This window comes from Dipodomys merriami, unplaced genomic scaffold, assembly GCF_024711535.1.
Source record: "Dipodomys merriami isolate MVZ:Mamm:240054 unplaced genomic scaffold, mDipMer1.0.p SCAF_9, whole genome shotgun sequence".
Classification (NCBI taxonomy): domain Eukaryota; kingdom Metazoa; phylum Chordata; class Mammalia; order Rodentia; family Heteromyidae; genus Dipodomys; species Dipodomys merriami.
The window spans coordinates 42,625,075-42,651,110 of NW_027206512.1; the positions used below are offsets into that span (position 1 = coordinate 42,625,075).

Sequence of the window (26,036 nt, forward strand, 5' to 3'; positions counted from 1 at the left end):
AGGGACAGCCTCCCAGGCCCAGAGTTCAAGCCTCAGGGCCAGAAATTTAAAAAGAAAAAGAATTGTGTCAGTGATTTCTTTGTTGTTGTTGTTTTGCTTTGTTTTACTTATCCCACTGATACAAGAAGCCTGTAGATATTTTAGCAGTACTAGGGTTTAAACTCAGGGCCTTGAGTTTGCTAGGCAGGCAATTTGCTGCTGAGCCATGCCTCCAGCCCTGTGTTGCACTATTTTTGAGATCCAGTCTTCCTGCCTGGGCATGTACATGGACTGGGTTTGTTTTAGGCTTCCAGTGGTAGCTGGGATGACAGGTGTTCGCCACTGTATCTAGCTTCCCTTTGTGAAGGGGGAGGCTCATAGACTTTCTCTGGCCAGGCTCTCCTTGAACAGCTAACCTTGCAGCCAGCCACAGCCTCCACATAGAAGGATGGCAGGTGGTCACCACTGAGCCCAGGTACAGGTTGAAAGGAGTTTCATTAATTTTTCTGGCAGGCTGGCTTCAAACTATGATCCACCCATTCTGAGCCCTCCCAAGTAGTTAGGATCACAGGTATGAACCTCCAGCACATGGCTCTGTAGACAAATTTTCTGGCTAGTTATATTTAGAGTGTGTGTATGTATAATTTTTCACTTTATATAAAACAAATGATTGTTTTTCCCTTATGTTGGAGCACATTTGTGTAACACACCCAAAAGTTCACATTGGCTTAGTGGAGTTCTGCAGGAATGGGGAGAGAAACACCACACTCAATTAATACAAGCCTTCCTTTCCCAGGTCCCCTGATTTGAGCCCAGTCTATCTCCAAAGACCTGAAAAGATTTGAAACTGGGCACTGGTGGTTTGCACTTGTAATCCTAGCCTTCCTGGCAGCTGAGCTCAAAGGATTACGATTCAGAGCTAGCCTTATCAGGAAAGTCTGTGCGACTCCTATCTCAAATTAACCAACAAGAAGGCTGAAAGTGGACTGTGGCTCAAGTGGTAGAGTATCAGCCTTGAGTAAAAAAGCTAATGGATAGTCCCCAGGCCCTAGGTCCATCAGCATATAAACACACACACACACACACACACACACACACACACACACACACACACACACACACACACACACACACACACACACACACACACACACACACACACACACACACAAAATTTGAACTTTCATCATGCAGAGTTTTATACTAGCCTTGCAAACGTTAAAATATGCTCCAAGCTTCCATATAAATGCTGAGAGGAAAGCTGCCCCCATTAAGGAGCATGGATTATGTGCCTCTCACTCTGCCACTTGTCCTCACCATTTGCAACAACTTTGAGAGTGACAAGGATCATCAGAAATGAGGGGTACCAGCAGACTGCCCACTGCCGCTGACAGCACTGAAACACTCTTTCTGTTGAGCTAGGCTGTTGATAAATAACACCTATAAAACATTTTCTCAAAAGAACTTTTTTTCACTTAAAAATGTTTACATCACCGGGTATCAGTGGCTCACATCTATCCTTCCTAGCTACTCGGGAGGCTGAGATCTGAGGATCACTGTTTGAAGCCAGCCTAGCCAGGAAATTCCGAGACTCTTATCTTCAATGAATCACCAAAAAGTGGAGCTGTGGCTCAAGTGGGAGAGTGCTAACTTTGAGCAAAAAAGCTCAGGGACAGTGCCCAGGCCCTGAGTTCAAGCCCCAAAACAGGCACAAAAACAATAATAGCATCAAGGAAAATTTGACAAAGCTGTGACATTCCCCAGCACCTGCAATCACTGCCACATTCCACCTGCACCTTCCCAGCCTCTCTGAAACGCGAGCGAGTGAGCATGTGCAGGCTGGGTGTGGTCAGTTCTCAGGCCCCACCAGTTCTGGGGCACTATGACTGCTCCCTGGCCACAGGAAGAGGCTGCGCAGGTAGGCTGGCATGATTTGGCCAACACTGGACACGTCACTGCTGGGTTGAGGCGATGTGAAGCATGTATTTGCATGCTCTTTCCTGCACTTAGGTGTGCCCTCCATCCTCTCCTTCAAAATGGAAAGACTTGCTAAGGAATTTGAAAGAGGAAATGGTCAGAACTCTACTGCATTGACCCAAGTTTCCAGAGATGGTGTCTTGTGTACAGAGTCCAAACTTAGATTCAGAGTAAACCTAGAAACTCTGTGGTCAAATTCTCTCTTCCCCTTGGGAGAGTTAACTGGTCATCCTGGGTTGTTTTTTTTTGGGGGGGGGGAGATTGTTTGTTGTTTAGCTTTTTGTTTGTAAGTTGTTCAGTTGTTTTGGATTTTTTTTTCTTTTTTGAGACAAGATCTCACTTTGTAGCTTAGACTGGTTCAAACTCGAAATCTTTCTGTCTAAGCTTGCCAAGCGCTAGGATTACAGATGTGTGACGCCATGCCTGGCTTACAGATCATCGCTTTAGCCTTTGCCCCAAGGATGAAGAACTCACATTCTCATGGTGGGATTCCTTGGCTTATCTCTTTCCAGCAGAGCTCAGCAGTGCTGCTCTCCAGATTCCCCAAGAATTCCAGCGCCTCTGCCACTGGCTTGAGGCTCTGTGTGGGCAACTTCTGGTTGACATTCCACACTCTCAGACTCTAAGAGGCCCTTTCCATTTTTCTCTGAGGAACTGTGACTCTGCCTTCTTTGTGACTTATAGGGCTCATGTTGCTTCACCTATACTTGATTTTCCTCTGAAATCTCTGATTTTTTTTTTTTTTTTTTTGGTGGTTGTTGTTGTTGGTTGTGGTACTTGAATTCAGGGCCTGGACACTGTCTCTCAGTTTTTTTGCTCAAAGTTAGTGCTGTACCACTTTGAGCCACAGCACCACTTCTGGTTCTCTGATGGTTAATTGGAGATGAGTCTCATAGACTTTCCTACCTGGGCTGGCTTTGAACTGTGATCCTTGGATCTCAGCCTCCTGAGTGGCTAGGATTTCTCTGAAATTGCAAGTGCTGGCTATGTGAGTATGGCACTTTCCTAGGTGTTGTGGAATATGAAATACGTATACATACATGTATATATACCTGAAGCTCTTGACTTCAAGTGGCACGTGAGGAAGCCATTTGTAGGTGATAATGGCAGGTGAGACTAGCCTGGGTCATGACCTCCCCTTGGGAAGATAAGTTCTCTTGGATGGACCTCTTCCATCAAAACAAAGAAGGCAAGAAATTTTCAGTTCTAGGAACAGGTTCCAAGGCCAGCCCAGAGCAGCAGCCCCTCCTTGTTTGAGGAACGAAGCAAGGGGGGGCGGGGTGTGTGTGTCTCACCTGGAGCTGGAGAAAAGCTCTACAAATTCTCCAACAGGTGTACTGGGACTAGTGTTCACTGTTCACCTTCTGTGAACAGTGCAAGAGGATAGGTTCTGTCCTTCTGACCATCTGTCTTCAAGTCAAGCCTGACATACAGACACCTTTTATTCTAATCTAGTGCTGAAGTAGCTTCTTTTTTCTACTCCCTCACCACCACACACACCTTTTTTTTTTTGGTGCCATTCCTGGGGCTTGAACTCAGGACCTGGTTGCTGTCCTTTAGCTTTTGTACTCAAGGCTAGCACTCTACCACTTGAGCCACAGCTCCACTTGCAGCTTTTTGAGTAGTTCCTTGGAGATAAAGTCTCAGGGATAGATTTTCCTTCCAGAGCTGGCTTCAAACCATGATCCCCAGGTCTCAGCCACCAGTGCCCAGCTCCATCCCCATTTTGGGGGGAGGGTCCAGTCGTGGGGCCTGAACTCTGAGCCTGGGCGCTGCCCCTCAGCTCTTCAGCTCAAGGCTAGCGCTCTACCACTTGAGCCACAGCACCACTTCCGGCTCTTTTTTCTTATGTGGTGCTGAGGAATCAAACCCAGGGCCTCAGGTATGCAAGGCAAGCGCTCTACCACTGAGCCACCTTCCCAGCCCCACCATCCCCATTTTTTAAAGACAGAATTTTTCTGTGTAGCCCAGGCTGACTTCCATCTGGTAATTCTCCTGCCTCAGCCTCCCAAGAGCTGGGATTACAGGTGTGCACTACCATCCTCAGCTTAAATGGTGACGTTAACATCTCATCTCCATATACATATGCTCCTACCCTAAGAACTCTGTGTCTGAATTTAGGCAAATTCTTTAGAACAACTTCTTAAAACGCTTCGTTCTTGAGTTGAGCTGGCCTCACTGTCTTGGCAGAGTGATTCCTCCCTGGCAGGAGGAATCTGTGATACTTCATCTTTGTAAGACATGGTGCCTGCGACTAGGGGCCTTCTGTAAGGTGTTGGTAGAGATAAAGAGTCCTTTCCAGCTAGTCTTCAACTTATAGACGGCCCCCGGGGGTCTGCCACACCCACACGCAGCGCACAGCACACTCATTCTTGTTAGCAGCCACTCTGAGAATGCTCTGTGGACTCGAGTTTACTCATCTGTGAAATGAGGTGTTCAGGTCCAGGGTCCCCAGAGCCCTCTGTGCCATGGTTAAATGCCTTTCCTGGGTAAGGAGCCACGAGCCTTTTAGTCATCAGCTTTTAGAGTCCAAATATCACCGATGCTCTTTAGGGCCAGTAACAGCCGTGCTTTTAATTGAGGTCTTCATAGGTCTTCACACACTGTGAACTCATTGAGTTCATGGCAAAAAGTTGCAGATTTCTTATTTCTTGCTGAACAGTGCAATAAAAACCTTTCTTAAATACCAACAATAAAAATCAAATGGATCCTGGTGCTAATGATGAGAGCTAACTTTTGTACTGCATCCTGGGGGTTGTTGTAAGCCTGGCTGCGTGTGCCCGGCCTCTTGTAGCCCTCACAGTGAAATGCACAAATGGAATACAAGTACATTAGGTGAAACTACTTCCTGTGGAGGAAGGCAGCAAGGAAGAGTTTAGGGAGTTTGGAAAGCAGGAAACACCGCTCCATAAATAGTGCAGGCCACCGGAGGTGACAGGAGTCGATGAGACAGGCAGCGGGGAAGTTGGCAGGGCTGCCCATGACTCACACATGGACCTCATACAAGAGGGGCCAGCCTGGAGCCCAGTGAGTGCTAGAGTGGACAGCAAGAGGACCACGCGTTTGAGAAACATCCAAAGCGATCTTTTAGCCCAGACCCTTCTCCTTTGTCTCTTCTCAGTCTTCCCCGCTCATTGTAAATCTGTGAGCGTGTAGATCCATAAATCAGATGACACCCTGACGTCACCAGGGCGAAAGCCCAAGGACCCATGGTTCCTAGAAATGGTGAAGAGCCCCTCCCTGCGCTAACAGAGATGCTGAAAGCTTAACGCAGTTAAGTGTCCTGCCTTCCCTCATGCCCCACGTCTTTGCCCTTGTTGGTTCTTGTCAAGTGACTTCTCAACCCTGCTTATGAGGAAACTGAGTTAAGCAGCCCCCTTGGTCTCCTTGCTTAATATCTCACTGATTCGCTGACACTAACACATGGCTATCAACACTGTAACTCACATCTGAAAGTCTGGCCTCGCATACTTTTTTTTTTGGTAAGACACATCATGGTCTTCTTGCACTTTGGAGCACTTTAGCACTGTTCCTGGGGCCATCTTGAATCACAGGATCATCACCAAGAAGCACAAATGGGAAGGACGTGGCACCAAGTTAGACGGAGGAAAGGGCAGGTGTTTAAAGTAGAGGAGCTGGAACTCCTTGTTTGCGCATCACTTTGCTCCACCTCGGCTGTTCCTGGGGACTTTGCACAGGTTTGAAGTAAGCAAACGTGAAGCCAAGGACATGGTGCACCCACTGCACTTGCACTTGAGCTGTGCAGAGGAAAGACTCTGTTCCAGCCTCAGTGGCACTGTAGGTGATAGAGACCTTGCTCTACTGAGAAAGTTCCGAATGGCATCAGGTCGTTCAAAATGATAGCCTTACTCAGTGCCCATGATGGCTCAGGCAATTGAGATATGAGGATCACAGTTTGAAGCCAGCCTGGGCAAAACATTTCACAGGACTACTTCTCCAATTAACCAGCAAAAATGCCATTCTGGAGGCATGGCTCCAAGGACAGAGCCCCAGCCATGAGCAAATAAACCCCATAAGAGTGGGGAAGTCCTGGGCTGGGAAAGTGGCTTGGTGGTAGAGTGCTTGCCTTGCATGCATGAGGCCTTGGGTTCAATTCCTCAGCACCACATAAGCAGAAAAAAAAAGCCGGAAGTGGTGCTGTGGCTTAAGTAGTAGAGCGCTAGCCTTGAGCTGAAGAGCTGAGGGACAGCGCCCAGGCCCAGAGTTCAGGCCCCACGACTGGACCAAAAAAAAAAAAAAAAAAAAAAGTGGGGAAGTCCTGAATTCAAGCCCTGGAACTTGGCAGGGGAGGGAGAGTGAATGAATCTCATACAAGCATTGCCTTTTTCCATACTGTGAGCACACTTTGTTAGTGTTGTTTAAGCTTGAACTTCCCTGTTTGCCTGGGGACTCTCGGGTCTGACCACCCCCTTCTTCTCTAGACTGGGGGAGACAGCAGGCTCGCTCTGCTCCTTTCTCAGGCTCAGCATCTGCCCTCGAGCTCCCATGGCCATATTGCTTTTCCTAGCAAAATGAAGTGTTCCACTTTACGTGGCGCATTTCAGACACACATTATGGTTTTACTCTATGCTTACTCCACAAATAGCGCTTCCTAGCTTCGCTGCAGCAGAAACATAATCTGTAGTGTAAATCAGCCATGCGGGCCTGAGAACTTATCTCCGTCTTTTCCAAGACTCCTGCAGTGGAAAGCTAAAATACCGCTCACACTTGTGGGGAGTAAGAATGTTTTCCCAGGCAAGCAGACATCTGCTGCATATGAGCAGGAATAGAAGCACCACAATGCCAGCCGAGCCTCTCGGCCTCTGCTTCCCTGTGCTCTTGCTCAAGGTCTGGGAGGGTAGGACGAGAATCTGATGTTCACAGCACCAGCTCAGCTGGTGGATTGAGCATCTCTAGCAGAATATTTGGGTAAAGTTCTCTTTTATGGAACACATGCACTATGCCACCATGGCTACTGTCAGAATGTGACTTGCAGAGATGCTTTGTGTAAGTAACTTACAGCTGTCCTTCTGGGCCTCATAAATCTGACTGCCAGGTGTTGGTGTTTAAGAAGTCTCTCTAGGGATGGGGGGAGGGAGGGTAATAGCTCAGCAATAGAGTGAATTCATTCCCAACCGTGAAAAATAAAAAGGGGGTCTCCATCCCATACCTCTGTATCATAAGGGCCATAACTTTGTATATTAGAAATAACACCTTGCAGGAGCTTTTGAATTTTTAAACAGTTCAAGAAAGTATTGTTGACTTCTATTCCTGGGTCGTATGACTGGGACAAGTGCAGGAATAGTGCAGATGGAACTTGTAATACTCCACAGTGAGGTGCTTTTGACCTGAGGCACCTTACAGCATGAGCGTCTTAGCATCTGAAGCTTGAGGTGGTATTGGGACAGAGGGACAAAGGAGGTTCCTAAAAAGGAACTTAGTGCAGAGCTGTGCTTGTGGCTCAGCTCTAGGACAGTGTCTCGATCTAGCTGGGTGCTGTGTACTAGGAGTCAGCTAGAGCCCAAAGACAAAGATCACATATCTAGCAGGAGCTCCGGATGCTCTTCTGGCTAGGTGTGTCAGGACCTTGGAGTGTTGACTTCTGTCCTCAGGTCTATTTTGAGATCCTGCCCACTATGTAAATTATTCTTCACCAAGAGAGCCCTAATAAATGGTCACTGATGGTATTCCTCATACAGACCTGTAAATTTATTCAAATATGCACACACACACACACACACATGTGATTTGTGCTAAGACATTTTGGAAACATTGGACTGCATCTCTCAATCCAACCTCTACTCAAATTTTCCATTGATTAAAAAAAATAGGCTTTCTAATATCAGCCTGGTTCTCAGGCTAGAAGTGATGAATACACTGAATGATGCTGCTGCTAAATCACAACCCATGTCTCCGGCATGTATGGAAGATTTTCCAAGATTCAGTCCATTGAGTTGTTGGCTCAGGCCCCTCTGCTTGTGTCTCTGTTCCTCAGCTTGCAGTGGACTGGCCAGTATAAGAAACAGAAAGGGATTGCTTCGGGAGCAGATCCTCTTGTTAGTCAACCCTGGAGTCGGATTAGACTGAAGCTTGCTTTCTCTTTGTAAATTACTAAGTTGGCATTCTGCTTTCATTTTTAAATTTGTATAACTGGCTCATGGTGCAGTGATGATTCAGGTCACTTAGCAGATTAGCATGAGGCTCTGTGGGCCAGGCATTATAAGTGATTTGTTGGCAGAGGTGAACCAGGCTGGGAGCTACCAGCCAATAATGTACCAGCCAGTAGTGGGCAAGCAGACCGATATTCTAACTGCAGACCCCTGCTTAGTGCCTGACACATAATAATAGCTCGTGGCTATTATTATGACCAGCTTCTTCCTCATAGGAAGGGTGGTCAGATATTAGCATAGTGTGAACTTTTCTAGTAGGACTCTCTTACTCAGAAAAACAGGGAGTGGAAAGTTCAAGTAAATGGCACCAGTGAACCCAGTGCCCCAAAAGGTCATGCGTCTTGTTTTCTGCCCAGATGCTCAGTGTGTAGCAGACCGTTTAAGAAACAGCAAGAATGGTGATGCACTCCAGGGAGCCTGAACAGAAATGCCTTCTGGGTCTTCCCTGCCCTCTAAAGTCATGCCTATGCTGAATAATTCACCAGGCTGATTCCTTGCTTCCTTCTGGATGGAGAACTAGGTCACACTCCACTCCAGGGATGCCCCAGACACCTGTCCTGGAAGAACCCACTGCATCTTGGAATTGGAAAGCATTTTATTCTTTCAAAGAAGTGCAGTAAAACCTGTTTGAAGCCATGCATAATGGCAGCGACTCTGCTCCCAGCACAAGCTTGTGCTCCTTGGTCCCCCATAATTCCTACCAAGCTGTGGATTCCCATCTTTTATGTCTACCCATCATCACAAGCCTCTAAGGAGGGACTGTGTGTGTGACACATTCCTTATGTCTCCGGGAACACAATCGGTACTTAATCACAGTATTCACTCACTGACGCAAATACTCAGTTGTCACTGCACAGCTCAGTAATTGGGTTCAAATGGTCATTCCTACACTCATAACATTACACCAAATTTTAGCTTTTCCATATGCACTTGTTCTTGTTTTTAAGTATGTATAACATAGTGTTTCCATCAATTCTGGCATCATTTACATTTGTGTCGCTCTCCCTCAGCTACAGAGGGATGACCATGCTGGAGGCATCGAATATACAGAATATGCAGCTCCATGGACATTAGCCACGGGGGGTTCTGCTCTCGAGCACCAGGTCCATAGTCTTTCCTGCTTTAACTTCCGATCTACCTGGTGGTGTAGGGACAAGGTCCCGTACAGTAGCTTGGTCTCGATTGTCTCCATGAACATTCCTGACAGTGACTCAGAAATTCATCTGGGGAAGGAGAAATGGAAGTCTAGGGAAAGTGAGGGATTAAATGGTAGAATCTTCTAGATCCACGGAGAAAAGAATCAAGTCAACATCTGTTGAGTTCCTACAGTATGCCAGCCATTTGCCCATATCATTTCTCTAGAATCTCCTCACATCTCTGAGAGCTTAGTAATATTATCATTTGTCAACCAAGTAGATGTAGAATCCTGAAGGCTGAGCACCTGCTGATTGGAATAGAAGAATTGGAACCCAAGACTCTGTGTCCATAGAAATAAAGGCTTTACATTGAGTTCTGTACCACTCTTCATGTCTTTGGAGAACATTCTCTTGTAGACAACTGTCTATCTTAGTATAGGACTCTGAGAGAGAAGTTAACATTGGGGTGACTGTTCCAGTTATAATGAAACAATTTGGTTCTGGGTAGATGAGGGGCAAGGAGAAAAATAAAAGGAGATAAGGAAGCCGGGGTCCAGAGCTATATCCTTCCTAATTCATCTACAAATTCCCATAATAACTAACAAACCCAACAGGAGCATCTCCAAACTCTAATCCTCACAGTATTTGATTTGTGGTGGGAGACCGATGTTTCAGTTGTCACATTTTACAGATGAGAAAACGGAGGCCCGGTCATTAGTTTGCCCAGGATCACAGATGTGAAGTGGCGGTCCTGGAATGTGAACTCACATTTTACATTCAGGGACTGTCTTAGGAAGAGTGTAGTTTTAGACAAATAAATGGGTTTCTGTGTTTTATCAAAGGTGGTTATTCACACACATTATAGTCTACTATAATCTATCTCCATGTGCTAGTTTGACTGAGAAATCTTTAAAATCCATGAATGGGAAAGAATAAGTATTTATAAAGGTAGTGATAAAAATGTGTAGTGAATTCTGACTACATCACAGCCAGTACGCTAAGCACTTTGCCTTTATTACTTTGTGGAATACTCACAGTACTATACAATGTGGGCAAAGTTTCCTGCTAGTAAACTACAAGTTGAAACTTGAGTCCCAGAGACACTCAATTGTACCATCCCAACCCTGAGATATTATATTTCTTTTTGCCTTTGTGGATTAAGAGTTATTAGGGAATGGGCATCAGTGAAAGTGCATGTGCTATTTTTTTTTCAAGGTTTAAAGAAGATAGGCAGATGATTTGAGTAAATGGTTCTAGTTCCTCTCTTACCCTAAAAATAGTATCTGTTACCATAGCAGCTAATTATGTTAAGTATCTTTGTCCTGCATTTAAGGAAAGGATAAGATGTTATAAACTTTCCTTGCCGCATGGGGGCAGCACTGAACAGTGCCCATTGCTCTGTAAAGCTCTGGGAGGGAACCCTGATCTTTTTTCTTTTTGCTCAAGGCTAACGCTCTACCACTTGAGCCACAGTTCCACTTCTGGCTTTTTTTTTTTTCTTTTGGTTGTGGAGCTTGAACCCTGGGCCTGGGCGCTGTCCCTGAGCTCTTCATCTCAAGGCTAGTGCTCTACCACTTGAGCCACAGTGCTACTTCCTGTTTTCTGTTGGCTAATTGGAGATAAGAGTCTCACAAACTTTCCTGCCTGGGCTGGCTTTGAACTGTGATCCTTAGATCACAGCCTCCTGAGTAGCTAGGATTATAGGCACCACTGGCACCCAGCTTCTGTCCTTTTTCTTAGTCATGTGGATTGGTGGTACCCTTTTCATAACCAAAACTGAATTAAAACACAGGTAGGATTGCATAAGGAAAATAATTTTAAATGAATTTGTCATCATCCTAACTATATATTTGGGCTTTCTCCCTATTTTAGCAGCACAACAAAAGGGTTTTCTAAATGTGTTGTGGTGGGCTAGGTGATTCCTATTTCTTAGCCAAGAAGGATATGCTTGGGTTTACTGAGATGGTTTAGATAGAAATCCATGTGTTCTTGGGCTGGGAAGGTGGCTCAGTGGTAGAGCGCTTGCCTTGCATGCCTGAGGCCCTGGGTTCGATTCCTCAGCACCACATAAGCAAAAAGAAAAAAGCCGGAAGTGGCGCTGTGGCTCAAGTGGTAGAGCGCTAGCCTTGAGCTGAAGAGCTGAGGGACAGCGCCCAGGCCCAGAGTTCAGACCCCACGACTGGACCCAAAAAAAAAAAAAAAGAAAGAAAGAAATCCATGTGTTCTTAGATTCAAGGGACAAAAAGCAGCCTGTGTTCTTTAACCTTTCTTATTAATGAACTCTCTTGAGTATTCACAAGTTGGAGACTTTATTAGTAGGCAGCTTAAATATGTTGGGAAAATGTGTTCCTGGTATGTTGGATTTGGTTTTGGTTTTGGCTTCCAATTTTTTGAGGCAAGGAAGGTAAGGTCTTGCTTTTAACCCAAGTTGGCATCAAACTCATGATCCTCCTCCTTTAGCCTCTTGTATGCTGACACATCCAGCTTGGCTTCTGGTTTTAAGAGTCTGTTACCATCCTACAATAGCACTGGTGCCCTGGGATGTCCATTACAGGACACCAGTGCTATTCCTAAGCTGTCTGCTGAGAGCAACTCCTGGTCATCTTGAACCCTTTTTTTCTATTAAACTGATCATCACAATGCCTCTGTCTGAGCCTTAGTTTCTACGCCAGAGGCTAAGTTCATTAGGATGTTGACTATGGTGAATTCATAATTTATAGTCCTACCCAGAACACTTCAGAGAGCAAAGGAAAGGCTGCTGTTAATTTTGCCAGAGTAATGAGCATAAGACAGAAACATCGAGGAGACACTGGGTCATGGGGTTGCTCTGATAACACGTCTTCTTCCTCTGTCACTTTCTCCTTTTGGTGACTTAAGATTTTACATGGCACTGTCTATGTTTGTTCTTTTACTCAGCAAGTGTCCACTGAATGTTTTCTGTATGCTTAGCTCTCTACCGCGTTTTCCTCATGAAACCCTGTGAGGTAACTGATGCTATGCATATTCCCATTTTTACAAATTAACAAACCTGGAGTGTAGTAAATGACTTGCCCAGGGGCACCGTATCTATTAAACTTGGCTAAAGCTGTTCTCCACGTTGTCCCACCCAGAGCAATAGCACTGTTGCAGTCTATGACTTCTTTGGGGGCCCTGACTCCACATGACACTGCCCCTTCCATAAGAGCTTAGACACCAGAAGCCAAGCCACCTGCACTGGAATCTCAGCTTTGTGCTGCACTCACTTTCCTGGTCTATGATATGAGTGGGGACCATCCTGGAGGGTGGAGGTGAGAATAAGTGAAAGTGAGTTACTGTGGCCTGCACAAAACACCTCGTTTGCTCTCTCAGATGATACAACTCTGCTCTGCCTCCTTCTGCTATTAAGAGCAGAAGTAGATAATAAGTGACTGTTCTCCAAACCAAGAGTCCAGCTGTTTTGTTTTGGGTTTTTTGTTTTGTTTTGTTTTTTTGAGGTAGAAGGGTCATAACAAGATCAAAATGGCAGTCTAAGGGGTTCGATTGCGACATTGTGATTTTACTGACAAAAGTCTTTGCTGAGAACTAACGTGAATGGTCAGTGAGCTGTAGTAGCTCCATGGAGAAATAGCTGGAACTGAGTGCATCTTAATAAAGCAGTCCCAATATTCAGTGCTGTGTGCCTGTCCACTGGAGAAGCACAGTGTGGTCTGGGAGCTGAGGAAGCTGAGCTGTAGGAGGAGCTAGCAGAGAAGCATCTTAGCTGCTGATCAGGGGCTGACCCTGAGTGGATCACAAGCCAGCTCGTGCCTGCTCCACACTACCAGTCTCTGCAGTAAGCTTTCCTGCAGCATTATCCACCAGTGCACAAGAACTGGGAAGGGCTCTCCCATACCTTTCTCCAGGACACAGGCTGCCAAGGGCTTTGGGGGCCCCTTCAATGGCAGCTGAGGCTTACATACTGTGTGCTCAGCCTTCCCCTCTGGGACACCAGTATAGTATGTAGTTTGTTGAATGGGCTGTTTTTGGTGGATCCTCTTCACCCATCCTGAGGAAAAAGGAAGGGGGTATCTGATCTGGTCATGGTGGTTGGGATGAGAAGACTGATCTAAACTCAGTGATGGTCACATGAGGACAAATTACTGCCATTTCTGCATTTTCGTTTTTGAAGTTCTCTCTGGAAAACTACCAAGGAAGAGTGTGGCTGCTTGTCAGCTCCTCCTGGCCTGGAAGGATGGTCTCTTCAGATAATGCATAGTTTGGAAGGGACCTCAGGACACAGGGAGGATGAGGGCCCTCAGCTCAGACAGTCCTGCGGTCAGCAGCCCTGCTGATAGAAGCTGGGAGCAAATCACCCTCACTCATGCTGGGCAGTTTGCTCTGTACATCCTTCATAAAGGATGACTTGATCAAATAAGCAGCGGGGCTGGGAAGGTGGCTCAGTGGTTGAGCACTTGCCTTGCATGCTCGAGGCCCTGGGTTCGATTCCTCAGTACCACATAAAAAAAAAGCTGGAAGTGGCGCTGTGGCTCAAGTGGTAGATCAGTAGCCTTGAGCTGAAGAGCTGAGGGACAGCGCCCAGGCCCAGAGTTCAGGCTCTACAACCAGAACACACACACACCCCAAAAAAAGATCAAATAAGCAGGTAATATTTTTTTAATTAAGAATAATACAAAATGAATATATGAACCTTTAAAGGGGGCATGACCACAAAGAAAATACCTGAACTTGAATGATAGAAAAGTGAATGGGACTCGGGCTTTAAGAAATCTTATGGCTCTATAGGAAAGCATTTCACGGTCTGATTCTGATACAAAATTTGTCCTCAAAATTCCTTTTTACCCAGGAAGCGTGTCCCTTCTCCCCATGTTTTCTCCTATTTCTGGGTATCAGACATTGTGTTCTTAGAAACAAGTGTTGGAGGTGTGGCTCAAGTGGCAGGATACCAGCCTTGAATGAAAAAAACAAGCAAGAGTTCAAGGCCCTAAGTTCAAACAGCACAATTCCCTCTTCTATTTTCTTTTCCTGGGTGTTTAATAATAATAGATCTCATGGAGTTATGTTTCTTATGTTTAAAACAAACAAAACCTACCTTAACGTAGATCATGGAAACTCAGCAGTTCTTGTGCCCATTCATTTTCCCCATAATTTGCACTTCTAATAATTTGTTTTAGGAAACAACACATCTAAGAGAACAAGATTACCCTTAAGTTTTCTTTACCATGTAATTTTCCAACAAGAGAGGATTTGTTAGTGAAATTAGGTGCTTGAACATGAGACCCCTGAAGGTGTGTTCGCAGCCTCTGTAAGCAGCCCGGGGAATTTAGTGTGAAATGGCAGACATCAACTCTGGCCAAGGCATCACTTCCTGTCCCCTGGCTTTGTCTTCCAGTGTTTTGCTGTGCGCTCTCTAGGCTGGGTAGAAATGGCGGAGGAGGACCTCGCCCCTGGGAAAAGCAGCGTGGCTGTCAACAACTGCATCAGGCAGCTTTCTTACTGCAAAAACGACATCCGGGATACCGTGGGCATTTGGGGAGAGGTGAGTAGAGAGTGGGAGTCATCTGTGACCCCCTTTGCGGCATTTCCCCGTGTTTCATGAACTCCGTGCTCTAGAGGACGGCGCACGGTGGGGCTGGAGGGTGTTTACCAGTGTGTTTCCACATAAAGACAGGGAGTGTTGGCATGGGCCATCCAGATGATAATTCCTTTCTTAGCACGGCCACGTGGTACATGGGAGAGGCCCTGGCTAGATGATAGTCTACCTGGTAGCTAGTCTCATGTCCTCACAGGTCCACTCATGAGCTCACGGGGTCTGGAGGCCTTCAGAAATCTGGATGCAGGCCTGTTAAGACCAGTTTCTAGGGAGGAGAGACAGAGCCCTCCAAGGGTACTCTCCAGGGGCTGTGACCCACGCATGCAGACATCACTGCCCTACCTCAGAAGCTGATCCTTTATCCTCCAGATCCCCTGTTCCTCACTTAAAACAGAATCCATTGGGGAATTGGTCCCTGGATCTTCTTTTTCACTTTCAGCAAAGGGGTCCTATTTTGAAATGTTGGTTAATTCCAGAAAAGTGAGTCAGTGAAAAATACCAGATCTGCACAAAGTCACACCACACAGAGAAAAGTTTATTCCTCCTGTGCTCTGCATTGTAGCATATGCTCACTGCATGAGCAACCCTACTTGTCCAGTTGCTTGAACATGGGTGCTGAAGTTTGCTTTTGGATTGAACTGTTTGGAACTCCACTTACATTTCCATCTAGTACCATGTCACAATGAGAGCTGGGTTCCCCAGTCTTCCCATGATGTAGTCTGTTTGCTTTCAACTGGGGCTGAACTGCCAGCCAGACTTTTAAACCTCAGGCACAGGAACAGAGGAGGAAGAATTCTTTCCTACCCAAGAAAACACCTGTATACCTTTTTGATGTTTATTACCCAATCATTATGTTTATTACCTCCCACTTTCCATCTGATACCCAGGCATGAATTATCCATCCCTCTTCTCTTTCCTTCCACCAAAATGCTAGCTATTCCAAAGAACAATTCATAGCTAAGATTCCCAAGGAAGGTTGCTGTGATTTAATGCTAGTGACTGACATTTGGAGGGAGCATAGGTCTGAGGCAGCGCACAACCTATTGCTCCAGGCTCTGCATTTCTTCGGCCACATCAGTCTGCCCAAGTTGTATTGTCTGTCAGTGATTTTATCTGCAGATGACTTAGCTGCTCCTTGGGGGAGACTAGATCATTCTGAATGTCAGCTGTGAACACCAGCCAACACTGGTCACAGGCTTCAACACTGGCTGGTAGGAGCAGTGTTGCACCCTGAGCAGCATAGCTGAATTTACTCTGACAACTTTTGATAGGAACCTAAGACATTATTCTCAAAAGCTTTACAGAACAGCAATGGATCTGTCTTTCTTTGGGATTGAAGAGTCGCCAAGGATTACACAGGGAAAGAGTAAAGTTGAGAGTCTACTCTTCTAACCCACAAAACGACTGACATACGTAGAAGATGAGACACAAAAGCTTGAAGATCCCCAGTAGCATTGTGAAAGTTGAGCTTCCCCCCCTACCCCCACCCCAGCTCAGTGCTACCACAGTGCCTTGCACTGGGGCTGACTTCCTGCAGGATACTTTAACCCTAAGCCTCAGTTTCCTCACCTGCTTAGCTGGAGATCATTAAACCAAGCTCTTGTAGGGCTGAGTGCAGAGCTCATAAACCTGCACCTCAGGCACACAGCATAATATGTTCCATGAGGAACCAAGGCAGAGAGCTGTGAGCTGTCCTTAGAACCAGCCAGTGTCGTGTGGCCATGCTGTGTGGACGTGAAGGGGTGTAAAAGTGGTTGGAGGAGAGACCAGGAAAGCAGAGGGTGTGGCCTGAGCAATGCAGGGTGAGGGGCTAGTAGAGCTATGGACTCCACACCAGATTCAGAAATGTACATAAGTGAAATCAGAGCTGGCTAGAAAGCAGACTGAGGACACATTGCAGGGCACTGGGAGAATAGAGAAATTGAAGGCTAGAGGGGTGGGAAGGAAGTGTGTTTCAGCCTGGGAAGAATGCTTCCCTCTTAAGAACACCCAGTGTGAACCCAGAGGGCAGCTTCCTTTGTTTGAATGGGATGCAGACCTGAGGAAGACAGGGTTTTCTCTTGGGCTGCAGGGCAAGGACATGTACCTGATCCTGGAGAATGATGTGCTCAGCCTGGTGGACCCCATGGACCGCAGTGTCCTGCACTCCCAACCCATTGTGAGCATCCGTGTGTGGGGCGTGGGCCGCGACAATGGCCGGTAAGTCCTGGGCCCCTTACCTGATGTCCCTGAAGTTGATCCCCTCACTTGACCCTACAGTGTGGGCTCATAGCACCTCCTTGAATCTGTCCTTCTTTGTAACTTGACTTGACAGAAACTCTGGTTAGAAACATCACAGATGAGAGCACCTCCCTATAATCTAGTTCTGGTGACTCCCTTTCCCAGCTCCTGGGCCTCAAATCTCTGCCAGCTATGGTGCTTGCCTTCAGCTTCTCTGTACTTCTCCTAGCCATCCACATTCTAAGTTCCCTCCTCACCCACCAGTCTCAATGCCTTTACTTTTCTCTCTTGTTTGTTGTTACGTGTTGTCTTTTGAGGTCCTGTGGCTTGAACTCAGGCCTTGTGCTTGCTAAGACTCTACCACTTGAGCCACACCCCTGCAGTCTTTCTCTGATCAATTTCATTCTATCTGCCTGCCACCTGCCAAAACAGAGATCCTCCCACTGGTATTTTCTCATAGAGGGTTTACCAGAAAGTGATAAGGCCGTGCATCCTTCAATGACAAACCTTCATTAAACCGTAATTGCCAGGAAATCCTGACATTGGAGCTGGCTAAACTCTTGAAATGTCTGGTTATGTCAAAATTGCATTCATGTGTATTTCTGTGAAATGCTACCGAAAGTGGATCATTTACCTCCTTGTATTTTTGTGTGTTGCGTTTTCTGTTCTCCATGATGACTAGAAACATGAGCATTCTAGTTTTCAAGCACATATTGTGGCTTATAATTTAATTTTTGTCACAGACAGCATACTTGGGGAGAGTGTGTGTGTGTGTGTGTGTGTGTGTGTGTGTGTGTGTGTGTGTGTGTGTGTGTGTGTGTGTGTGTGTGTGTGTGTGTGTGTGTGTGTGTGTGTGTGTGTGTGTGTGTGTGTGTGTGTGTGTGTGTATTGATTCCAGGATTTGAATTCAGTGCCTTATGCTCTCACTTGGCTTTTTTGCTCATGGCTGATGGTCTACCACTTGAGCCATACTTCCAGTCTGGCATTTTGCTGGTTATTTTGGAGATAAAAATCTCTCAAACTTTTCTGCGCAGACTGGCTTTCAATTGTGATCCTCTGGGCCTCAGATTCCTAAGTAGCTAGGATTACAGATGTGAGCCACTAGCACCTCACTAGATTGTTGTTAAGTAGGTTACATTAAGTGCTGTTAACTCTTACAAACAAACCAGAGTCAAACTTCAGCAATTCTCATGATATGAGAGCGCCTTAACAAGATGATTAGAAATTGCTTTACTGAAAGCAAACAAGAACATAGCACACGCAGGGAGGAAAACCCCAGATGACAAAGAGCTGGCCTTTGTAGGCTTTTGGTTTATACCTGAATCCTCTTGCTTTTTTAACGAGCTGTACAGTACTGTTAGAATGAGTGGGGTTTGCCTTGCCATATGAAGGCATTTTTCTATGAACGCTAAGCATTAGCATACTTGAGGGTCCTCTGATCCAGTTCCAAGTCCTACACCAGAAAGAAAGGATTATAGCTAAATACTCGTCAGTCAAAGAACAAGCATTATGCTGGAACCAGATGTGAGAAATGGTCTACAAAAGAGAACCAGAGTGTTCTCTGAATACTGATTGGATAATGTTTCCTGGGCTGAGGTGCATCTCACAGCTGGGGCAGGTGCTTTGGATGGAAGAGCAGATAGATGATGCATGAACTGCTTGCCTGGCAGAGCTGAAGACGGAAGCTGATGCCTTTACATCCACTAGTGACTTTACAAGGAAACTCTAATGCCAGTTGGTCGTCATTACAAACATTTAGCCTTACTAGAAGGTTCTGGATGCAAAGTGCTTGTTCTTTTTCAAGTTGATTTTTAAGGCAGGAGCCAAGGTAGAGATCATGACATACTTATGCAACTAGGTCTGCTGTGGGTAGCTTTTCAATTTGTTTTTGTTTGGTGTGCTGAACTCAGACCCACAGCTTCAAGCATGCCAGGCGTGCTAGACAGTCACTCTGCCACTAAGCTGGTTGTATATTTTCAATGTTAGGTTGTTGGTGGATCCCATGGAAGTTTTCAGGTGTCCCACCCTTTTAAAATTGAGCCCAAATAGAATGAGGAAGGGGGAAAGTGGAGAGATTATTCACATTCCAGTTGACAAAATGACTTGAGCTTTCTGAGATTTCTTTTCTCCCATCTGAGAAATGAAGATCATGTGAACCAGTGTGTATATATATATATATATATATATATATATATATATATATATATATATGCAGTATTTGGCAGAGATAAGAGGCTTGATAAGAGACATGGCAAATGCTTAATGAATGTTTGCTCTTGATTCTCTTAAAGCAACATACACATAGCAGATGCAGATAATTACACAGCTTCCTTTCCAAGATGCCAGGGGTAAAGGAGTCACACCACGGGGATGGGGTGGGAGTAGGGAAAGCCCCTCAAGGACAGTTTTGAATATGAAGCAGAAAAGAGAGAGCTGTTGCAGATCCTAATGAGGTGGGCTGTGGTACAAAGCAGACTGAGCCCCTCATAGCCCATCCCCCAGTGGTAATGTAAACTAGGTCACACTGCCTGGCTATGTTTTGAAACCTAAGTATAATTTATAGTTGGGGGGGGGAGGCTCTATTCCTTAGACTATTAGGACCTCAGCAAGTTCTTGGTGGGGATCCTTGGGCTGTCTTTTGGAGCAGTAAATAAAATAGCCTGTTTGCCAATGAAAGGTTCTGTTCCCTGCCCTGCCCCCATCCCCATAGGTCCCCTCAGTTCTCATTCCTAGAAGAGAGGGCCTTTGTATTCCTGCTTTAAAAAAAAAAAAAAACTTTCCTTTGTTTTTGATTCTTTTTTTTTTTAACAGCAATTTACAAGAGCAAATTCAATTTGTAATGCCACAAAGGAACAAGGTTTTCACTTGCCATGAATAAAACATAAAAGTGTTTCATTTTGCTTGGGAAAAGGAGCCCATTTCGCATTCTCTTTTGTAACTTTTCTTGCTGAGAACATGGCATCTCCTAGGGGGTTTCTTGATGTGGTTAAAATGAATGAGAAAAGTATGTACACCAGACTCTTAAAATCCAATGCCTCTCTGAGCTTATGATTCATTTTTTAAAAAATTCAAACGTAATTAGTGTGCTTTGGGTGAGGGACTGACCTCCCAGCCAGGCTGAATTGGCAGAACCATGAATTATGAACTGAGTGAGGAGTTACTGTCACCTCCATTGGTGACTCTCTTGGTTTTGGTTGAGGAGTTTCGTCATTGCTAAAGCTTTGTCCTCTCTGGGAATTTTGCCTGTCTTTATTGTGCCATCTCTAGGGGCCCATTGTCTGGCAGAGCATGGCTGCCTACTCCCTCCCTCTTGGTTTCACTATGCTTTGGTTCCTTGGGATGCCAATGAGACAGATCTCAAGGCCCCTAGAATGGAGGCTGGTGAGAGGAGGTTCATACATTTGCCCAATTTCCGGATGCAGCCCCAGGGTGGGTGCCTCTGCTCCCCCCCACACCATCAGTATAAAGGACGGCTTTCTCAGGTGTGTGAATGGCTGGAGCCTTACAGCTGGAATTGTCCCTCCACAGCTGGGACAGATGAGCAGAGTGCCACCTTCATCTTGACTTCAGTCTCAGCAGCCTTCCTCTCTCAGCAGCCTTGGCCTTCTTTGGAAGTACTGAAAGCAAGCAAGTGAAATCTCTGAGCATAGGGGACTTTTCACAAGGGCTCCCTTTTCCCCCAGTGACAGATATGAACCTGACTTTTAGAAAGGGGCACCAAATCCCTAGTGTGTGTTGGCCAGAGGCAACAGAGTCTGCTAAGCCCATCTGTTTCCCATAACAAAGAAAACGAGTAGATGCCCATTGTCAGTTTCAGGCCCCATTAATAGCATTTATTTTCCATCTCAGTGGGGGGGCAGGGATTTTTCAGGTAAAATACTCACAGATTTTCCTTGAGAGGAAACTAAATGGACTAGGGTCACCTGGGAGATTGGATTAAACAAAGTGACCATCCCTCCTCTTACGATGCATTGGAGACTTTTTTGTGTTTGTTAGCTTTATGTTACTGTAGCAAAACACCTCGAGTAATTAATTTAAGAAGAGGAGATTATTTCAGCTCACAGTTTTCCTGACTTTGGTCCATGGTCATCAGTTAGATGAAACTGTTGCTTTTGAGCCTACAAAGAGACAGTGCATCTTGATGGTTCGAAGGAAGAAGCTACTGCCATCATCATGATTGTGAAGGAAAAGGAGAAAGAAGAGGATCCAGGTTCCCAATATCTTCTTCAAGCATCCCCCGCATATGAGGCCCTTCATATTCCACCAGGGGCAGGGATCACTCACCCAAGCCTTCACACTGTCTTCCATGGAAGTTCACGCACACCGAACACCCTAAAAAATGCTACTCTGGTTTGTAAACTCATTAAATTAGTGGCAACACAACATCGCTGTTTTTGTTTATTAAGAAAAATTAGAATTACTTACAGTAGCTATTTAAGTGGAGACCCTGTTGGGGCCTGCTTTAATGAAGATGAAATTCCTTCGTAATTAATAGCAGCCATCCGTAGCACTGAGCCCAAATGCTTTTTAATATTCAGGTGGAACATTTATCCTGTGATAATGTTCATACATTATTATTATACAGCATAACTTCTCTTCCTGCCGAGTCCTTTACGTTATCATCTTTTCTGGGTTTGACGAACAATATTTAATTAGATTTTTCTGGGTAGTATATATCCAAATGACTGATCTTTAACTCAGCATTTGGTTATGATTTCAGGAGTTTTTATCTAAAGAATATAGTTAGCTTCAATCGTCATGAATTTTTAAAAAAAAAATCTTTTAGGATATTCCCTCGGGTTTTATGAAAGACCCTAATTCAAGTTGTTTCAAAAGGCCTCTTTTCACAAATATTTTATGTTCTTGGTTTCTTGCCAGTGCTGTCTTAGTTTCTTATTTTTGTTTGAGGCATTATTTAATAGAATATGGAAAATTCCAGAGATAGATTATTTTTGTAATTTTATTTTATTGTAAAGATGCTGTACAGAGGGATACGGTTACATTCGTGAGGCAGCGAGTACATTTCTCATTGTGTTGTTACCGCCCCACCCCCAACTGATAGATTTTGAAATGTGAAAGGCAGTTTGGTGATGAATGTCTTTCCCTACGTTAAGCTTAGGAATTTGAGATTAGGTCAGAAAGGTTTCCAGAGAAAACCCTTCTAGAGTGTGTCGAGCATAGCAGTGAGAGCTTGATAAACTGCTCTGGGAACCTGTTTTACTGTGACCCAAGATCTAGGAATAGTTTCTACAATTTAAAGGGCAGTGAGAAAAAGAAGTGGGAAGTCCAGTCTGGCCCAAATCTTGCAGAAAGAGCTTTAGAGTAATAATACACACAGAGTAGAATGAGTTGATCTCAGCCTCTGCTGTGTAGAGGAAGTCGTCATGTGAAGAGTGGAGTTCTTTTTGACTTCCCCTTTCCTAGCCCTGGCTTAGCTCTACCATGGGCTCTCAGGACTGCCTGAAGACATCGCACTACCCATCCACTGTTCCTTAAAGTGAAACTTTCATGAGTTTTTTTAAATACATTTTTTTATTGTAAAAATACAGAAGGGTTACAGTTACATGAGCAAGGTAATGAGTACATTTCCTATCAAGCAGTTACCTCCTCCTTTGCTTTTCCCCTACCATCCCTTCCCTCCCACCTCCACAACTACACTTCCCCCTCCACCTAAATTGTAAAGTTCATTTTTCAACATAGTGTCTTGTGCATCTCATTGTTACAATGGGTCAACCTGTACCCCTATGTAAGCATTTTGTTTTAACAGAGTACAGGCCAAACCCTGTACTCTTCCAGGGCTGGGAAGTCTGCCGGATTAAAGACCTGAGCTTAGTTCTTGAGGAGCTGCTGTGAACAGTTACTATGGCAGGGCAGCCTTGTGCCACCTAAATTAGGGGTACATGCTCCAACCTGAGGTGATTGATCGGTTGTCCTGCCACTCCTCAAATGCTATCATGGTCTGATGAAGTCAAGAGTTTTTGTCTGCAGGCTGAGGATGACTTGAAACGTGCATACCTCACTGAGCTCACTTTCTCTTTCCATTCCATGAACTGCATTTAGCTGCAAGGTTTTATGGGAAATGGAATCTTGAGTGGGGCAGACAGTTGCTAGGTTAAAACCCCTACCACAGAGGATGTAAAATAATGGGCTTTCCAACACCATCTGAGATGAATCACCTCAAGTTTCTCAACTCCAACATCTGCCAGCTTTCACTCACACTAGTGCTCTACCACTCAAGTCATACCTCCATGCCCCTGTGCCAGTTTTATTTTTTTGTGTGTGCCAGTTTTGGGACTTGATATCAGGATCTTGTGTTTGGGTTTGGCTTTTTCTACTCAAGACTGGTGCTCTACCACTTGAGCCACATTTCCACTCTGACATTTTGCTACATTGGAGGTAAGAGTCTCAGGGACATTTTTGCCCAGGCTGGCTTTGAACTAAGATCTTTCTATCTCAGCCTCCTGAGCAGCTAGAATTATAGGTGTGAGCCACTAGAGTCTATCTCTGTGCCAGTTTTATTAAGCTTTGGTCTTAGTTCTGGACCTGTGCTTCCCTGATCTTTGTGATATGCTGAGACTGACTGTAAAACCTGGTCCTGCCTCTCTGATCAGCAAATGTTAGGCTCCCTTCTTTGCATCCTGTTTCTCTGAGCATTTCCTAATACTGTGTCTATCCCAATACAGTTCTGAACCAACGTTCTCAGAAATGCAGAACAAGCTTCATCACACCCTTCTTCAGATACACCAGCACAGCCGCCATTAAGGTGACTTAATGCTCTCATGATTCCTGAGGAATCCTCCTTTGAACTAGAAATACCAGCAACTACTCAGCAGTGCCTCTGCCTCTAAGCTTCTTAAGTTTTTGTAATTGCAACCTCTTTTGTTCTCTCAAACCTACATGCCACACACACACCCTTACAATTGCTACCCCCATGTTCCATGGTCTACTGGTTACAGTTCTGTGGCGGGGGTATCAAGTGATAGAGTGCTGGCCCTGAGCAAAAATGCCTATGGACAGCAACCAGGCCCTGAGTTCAAGCCCCAGAACTGGCGCGCGCGCGCGCACACACACACACACACACACACACACACACACACACACACACACACACACACACACACACACACACACACACACACACACACACACACACACACACACACACACACACACACACACACACACACACACACACACACACACACACACACACACACACACACACACACACACACACACACACACACAATATTTTAGCTCCTAATTTCAGGGATTTCATGGTTGCTTGACCATGTTGCTTTTGAGCTGTTGAGTACAGGCTATCATTGAAGTATCCCAACTTCCTAGGGCTGGGGGCACTCAAGCCCATGATCAGTGAAAGTAGTTACCAACACTCAGTCAATCAGGCTAGGAATCTTTATTAGCCGCGGTGACTGCTCCCCACTGGCAGGACAGTGAAGAACAGAAGCCAAGCTCTCTTACCGCAGGGTTTTAAAGCCACAAGCAGGTGGGCAGGTGATGATGTACGTGATGGCAAGCAGGTGTGTAGAAGCAGAACTAGCAGTTAGTAACTACAAGTAACAATTACAGTTTCAATTGAAGCAAAAACCACATTCCAGGTTCCCCCGAGTTTCTACTTATCACATCCAAAACCAAATTACCTTCCAGGTTTTCTGGCTCTTCCTGAGTTTCACTGTTATTTACCAAATTCTAGTAACCCAGTGTTTAATCCACTAATTTACTTCAAGCCTTTACGTTTGGAATTTTTCCTTTAATGACTAACCTGGAGTGTCTCCCTCCAAAGAGATTCTGCCTTTAATTTTCTGCCCTATTCTTTTTTTTTTTTCCAGTCTTGGGGTTTGAACTCAAGGCCTGGGCACTGTCCCTGAGGTTCTTTTTTGCTCAAGGCTAGGGCTCTACCTCGTGAGCCGCAACACCACTTCCAGCTTTTTCTGTTTATGTGGTATTGAGGAATCGAACGCAGGGCCTCATGCATGCTAGGCAAGCACTCTACCACTAAGCCACATTCCCAGCCCTGCCCTATTCTTAATAATAATTTTTTTTCTGTTTCTGATTCCATATTTTATATTCTTTTTGTGAGAGTCATTACAATCATGACAATAGCACATAAGAGATACACGATTAACCTCATGGTGGTAGGGAAGCAAAGAGAGAGAAAGGGTCCCAATATGTCCTTCAGTGGCTTAACATCCACCCCATAGATCATACCTCCTTAAGGTCCTACCACAGTACTTCCCCAACTGGAGATCAAGCCTTTAGAACATGGGCCTTGAAGTGGTTTGTCTGATCCAAGCTAGATCAGAGAGCACTGGGCTCTCCCTCAAGGAGTACAGGCTGTATGGTTTCATTTATGTAAAACTCTAAAAAAGGCAAGGCAGACTCATCTGTCTCGAGTGACAGAAGGCAGGGATCTTTCCGAGGCAAGAAGATTCTTTGGGGATTATAGACACTCACTGTCTTCTATTGTATTTATAGTTGCACAGGTATATTCAGATGTCAGAACTTCCCACATAGAGGATGGAGCATTTTAGGCATTTTTCAGTGAGTGTGTGTGGCTGCTTTCTGTGCCAAGGAAACTTCCTTTCTGACTTGATAGAAATTGTCAGTGGTAAAGAGCATATATCTGATGGAGATGACAGACAGTTAGAAATAATGGGCCTCTTGGTTTGGAGCTAATCTGAGTTACACTGTGCATGGCCACTGTTGCTTTTTCTAGGTGTAATTTGCTGGGGTCTCTGTATAGAAGACAGAGTCTCCAATGACATCTGGTAGAGGCCTCTCAGAGTCAGACAGTAATGGGAGATTGATGGAACTCCAGGGTCTGCTGATGAAAGTTTAATCTCGGATGTGTGCTGTCTCGCCTCAGGGAGAAAAGTCTTCAGGGAGAGCAATAATTCTCTCCCTATGCTACAGTATTATCTTGACCTCTGGAGCTAATTTCATTTTAATGCAGCCCCCACGATA

General features: G+C 45.2%; 1 protein-coding gene across 10 annotated transcripts in view; it reads left to right on the forward strand.

Moving 5' to 3' along the window:
* Apbb2 (amyloid beta precursor protein binding family B member 2) overlaps window positions 1-26,036 on the forward strand; it is a 280,610-nt gene that overhangs the window by 205,695 nt on the left and 48,879 nt on the right. For all 10 annotated transcript variants that reach the window (XM_070012606.1, XM_070012608.1, XM_070012611.1 and 7 more), the window contains 2 exons: window positions 14,631-14,777; window positions 16,903-17,030. In XM_070012606.1, the coding sequence (XP_069868707.1) occupies window positions 14,631-14,777; window positions 16,903-17,030 (275 nt within the window). The remainder of the gene's footprint in view (window positions 1-14,630; window positions 14,778-16,902; window positions 17,031-26,036) is intronic.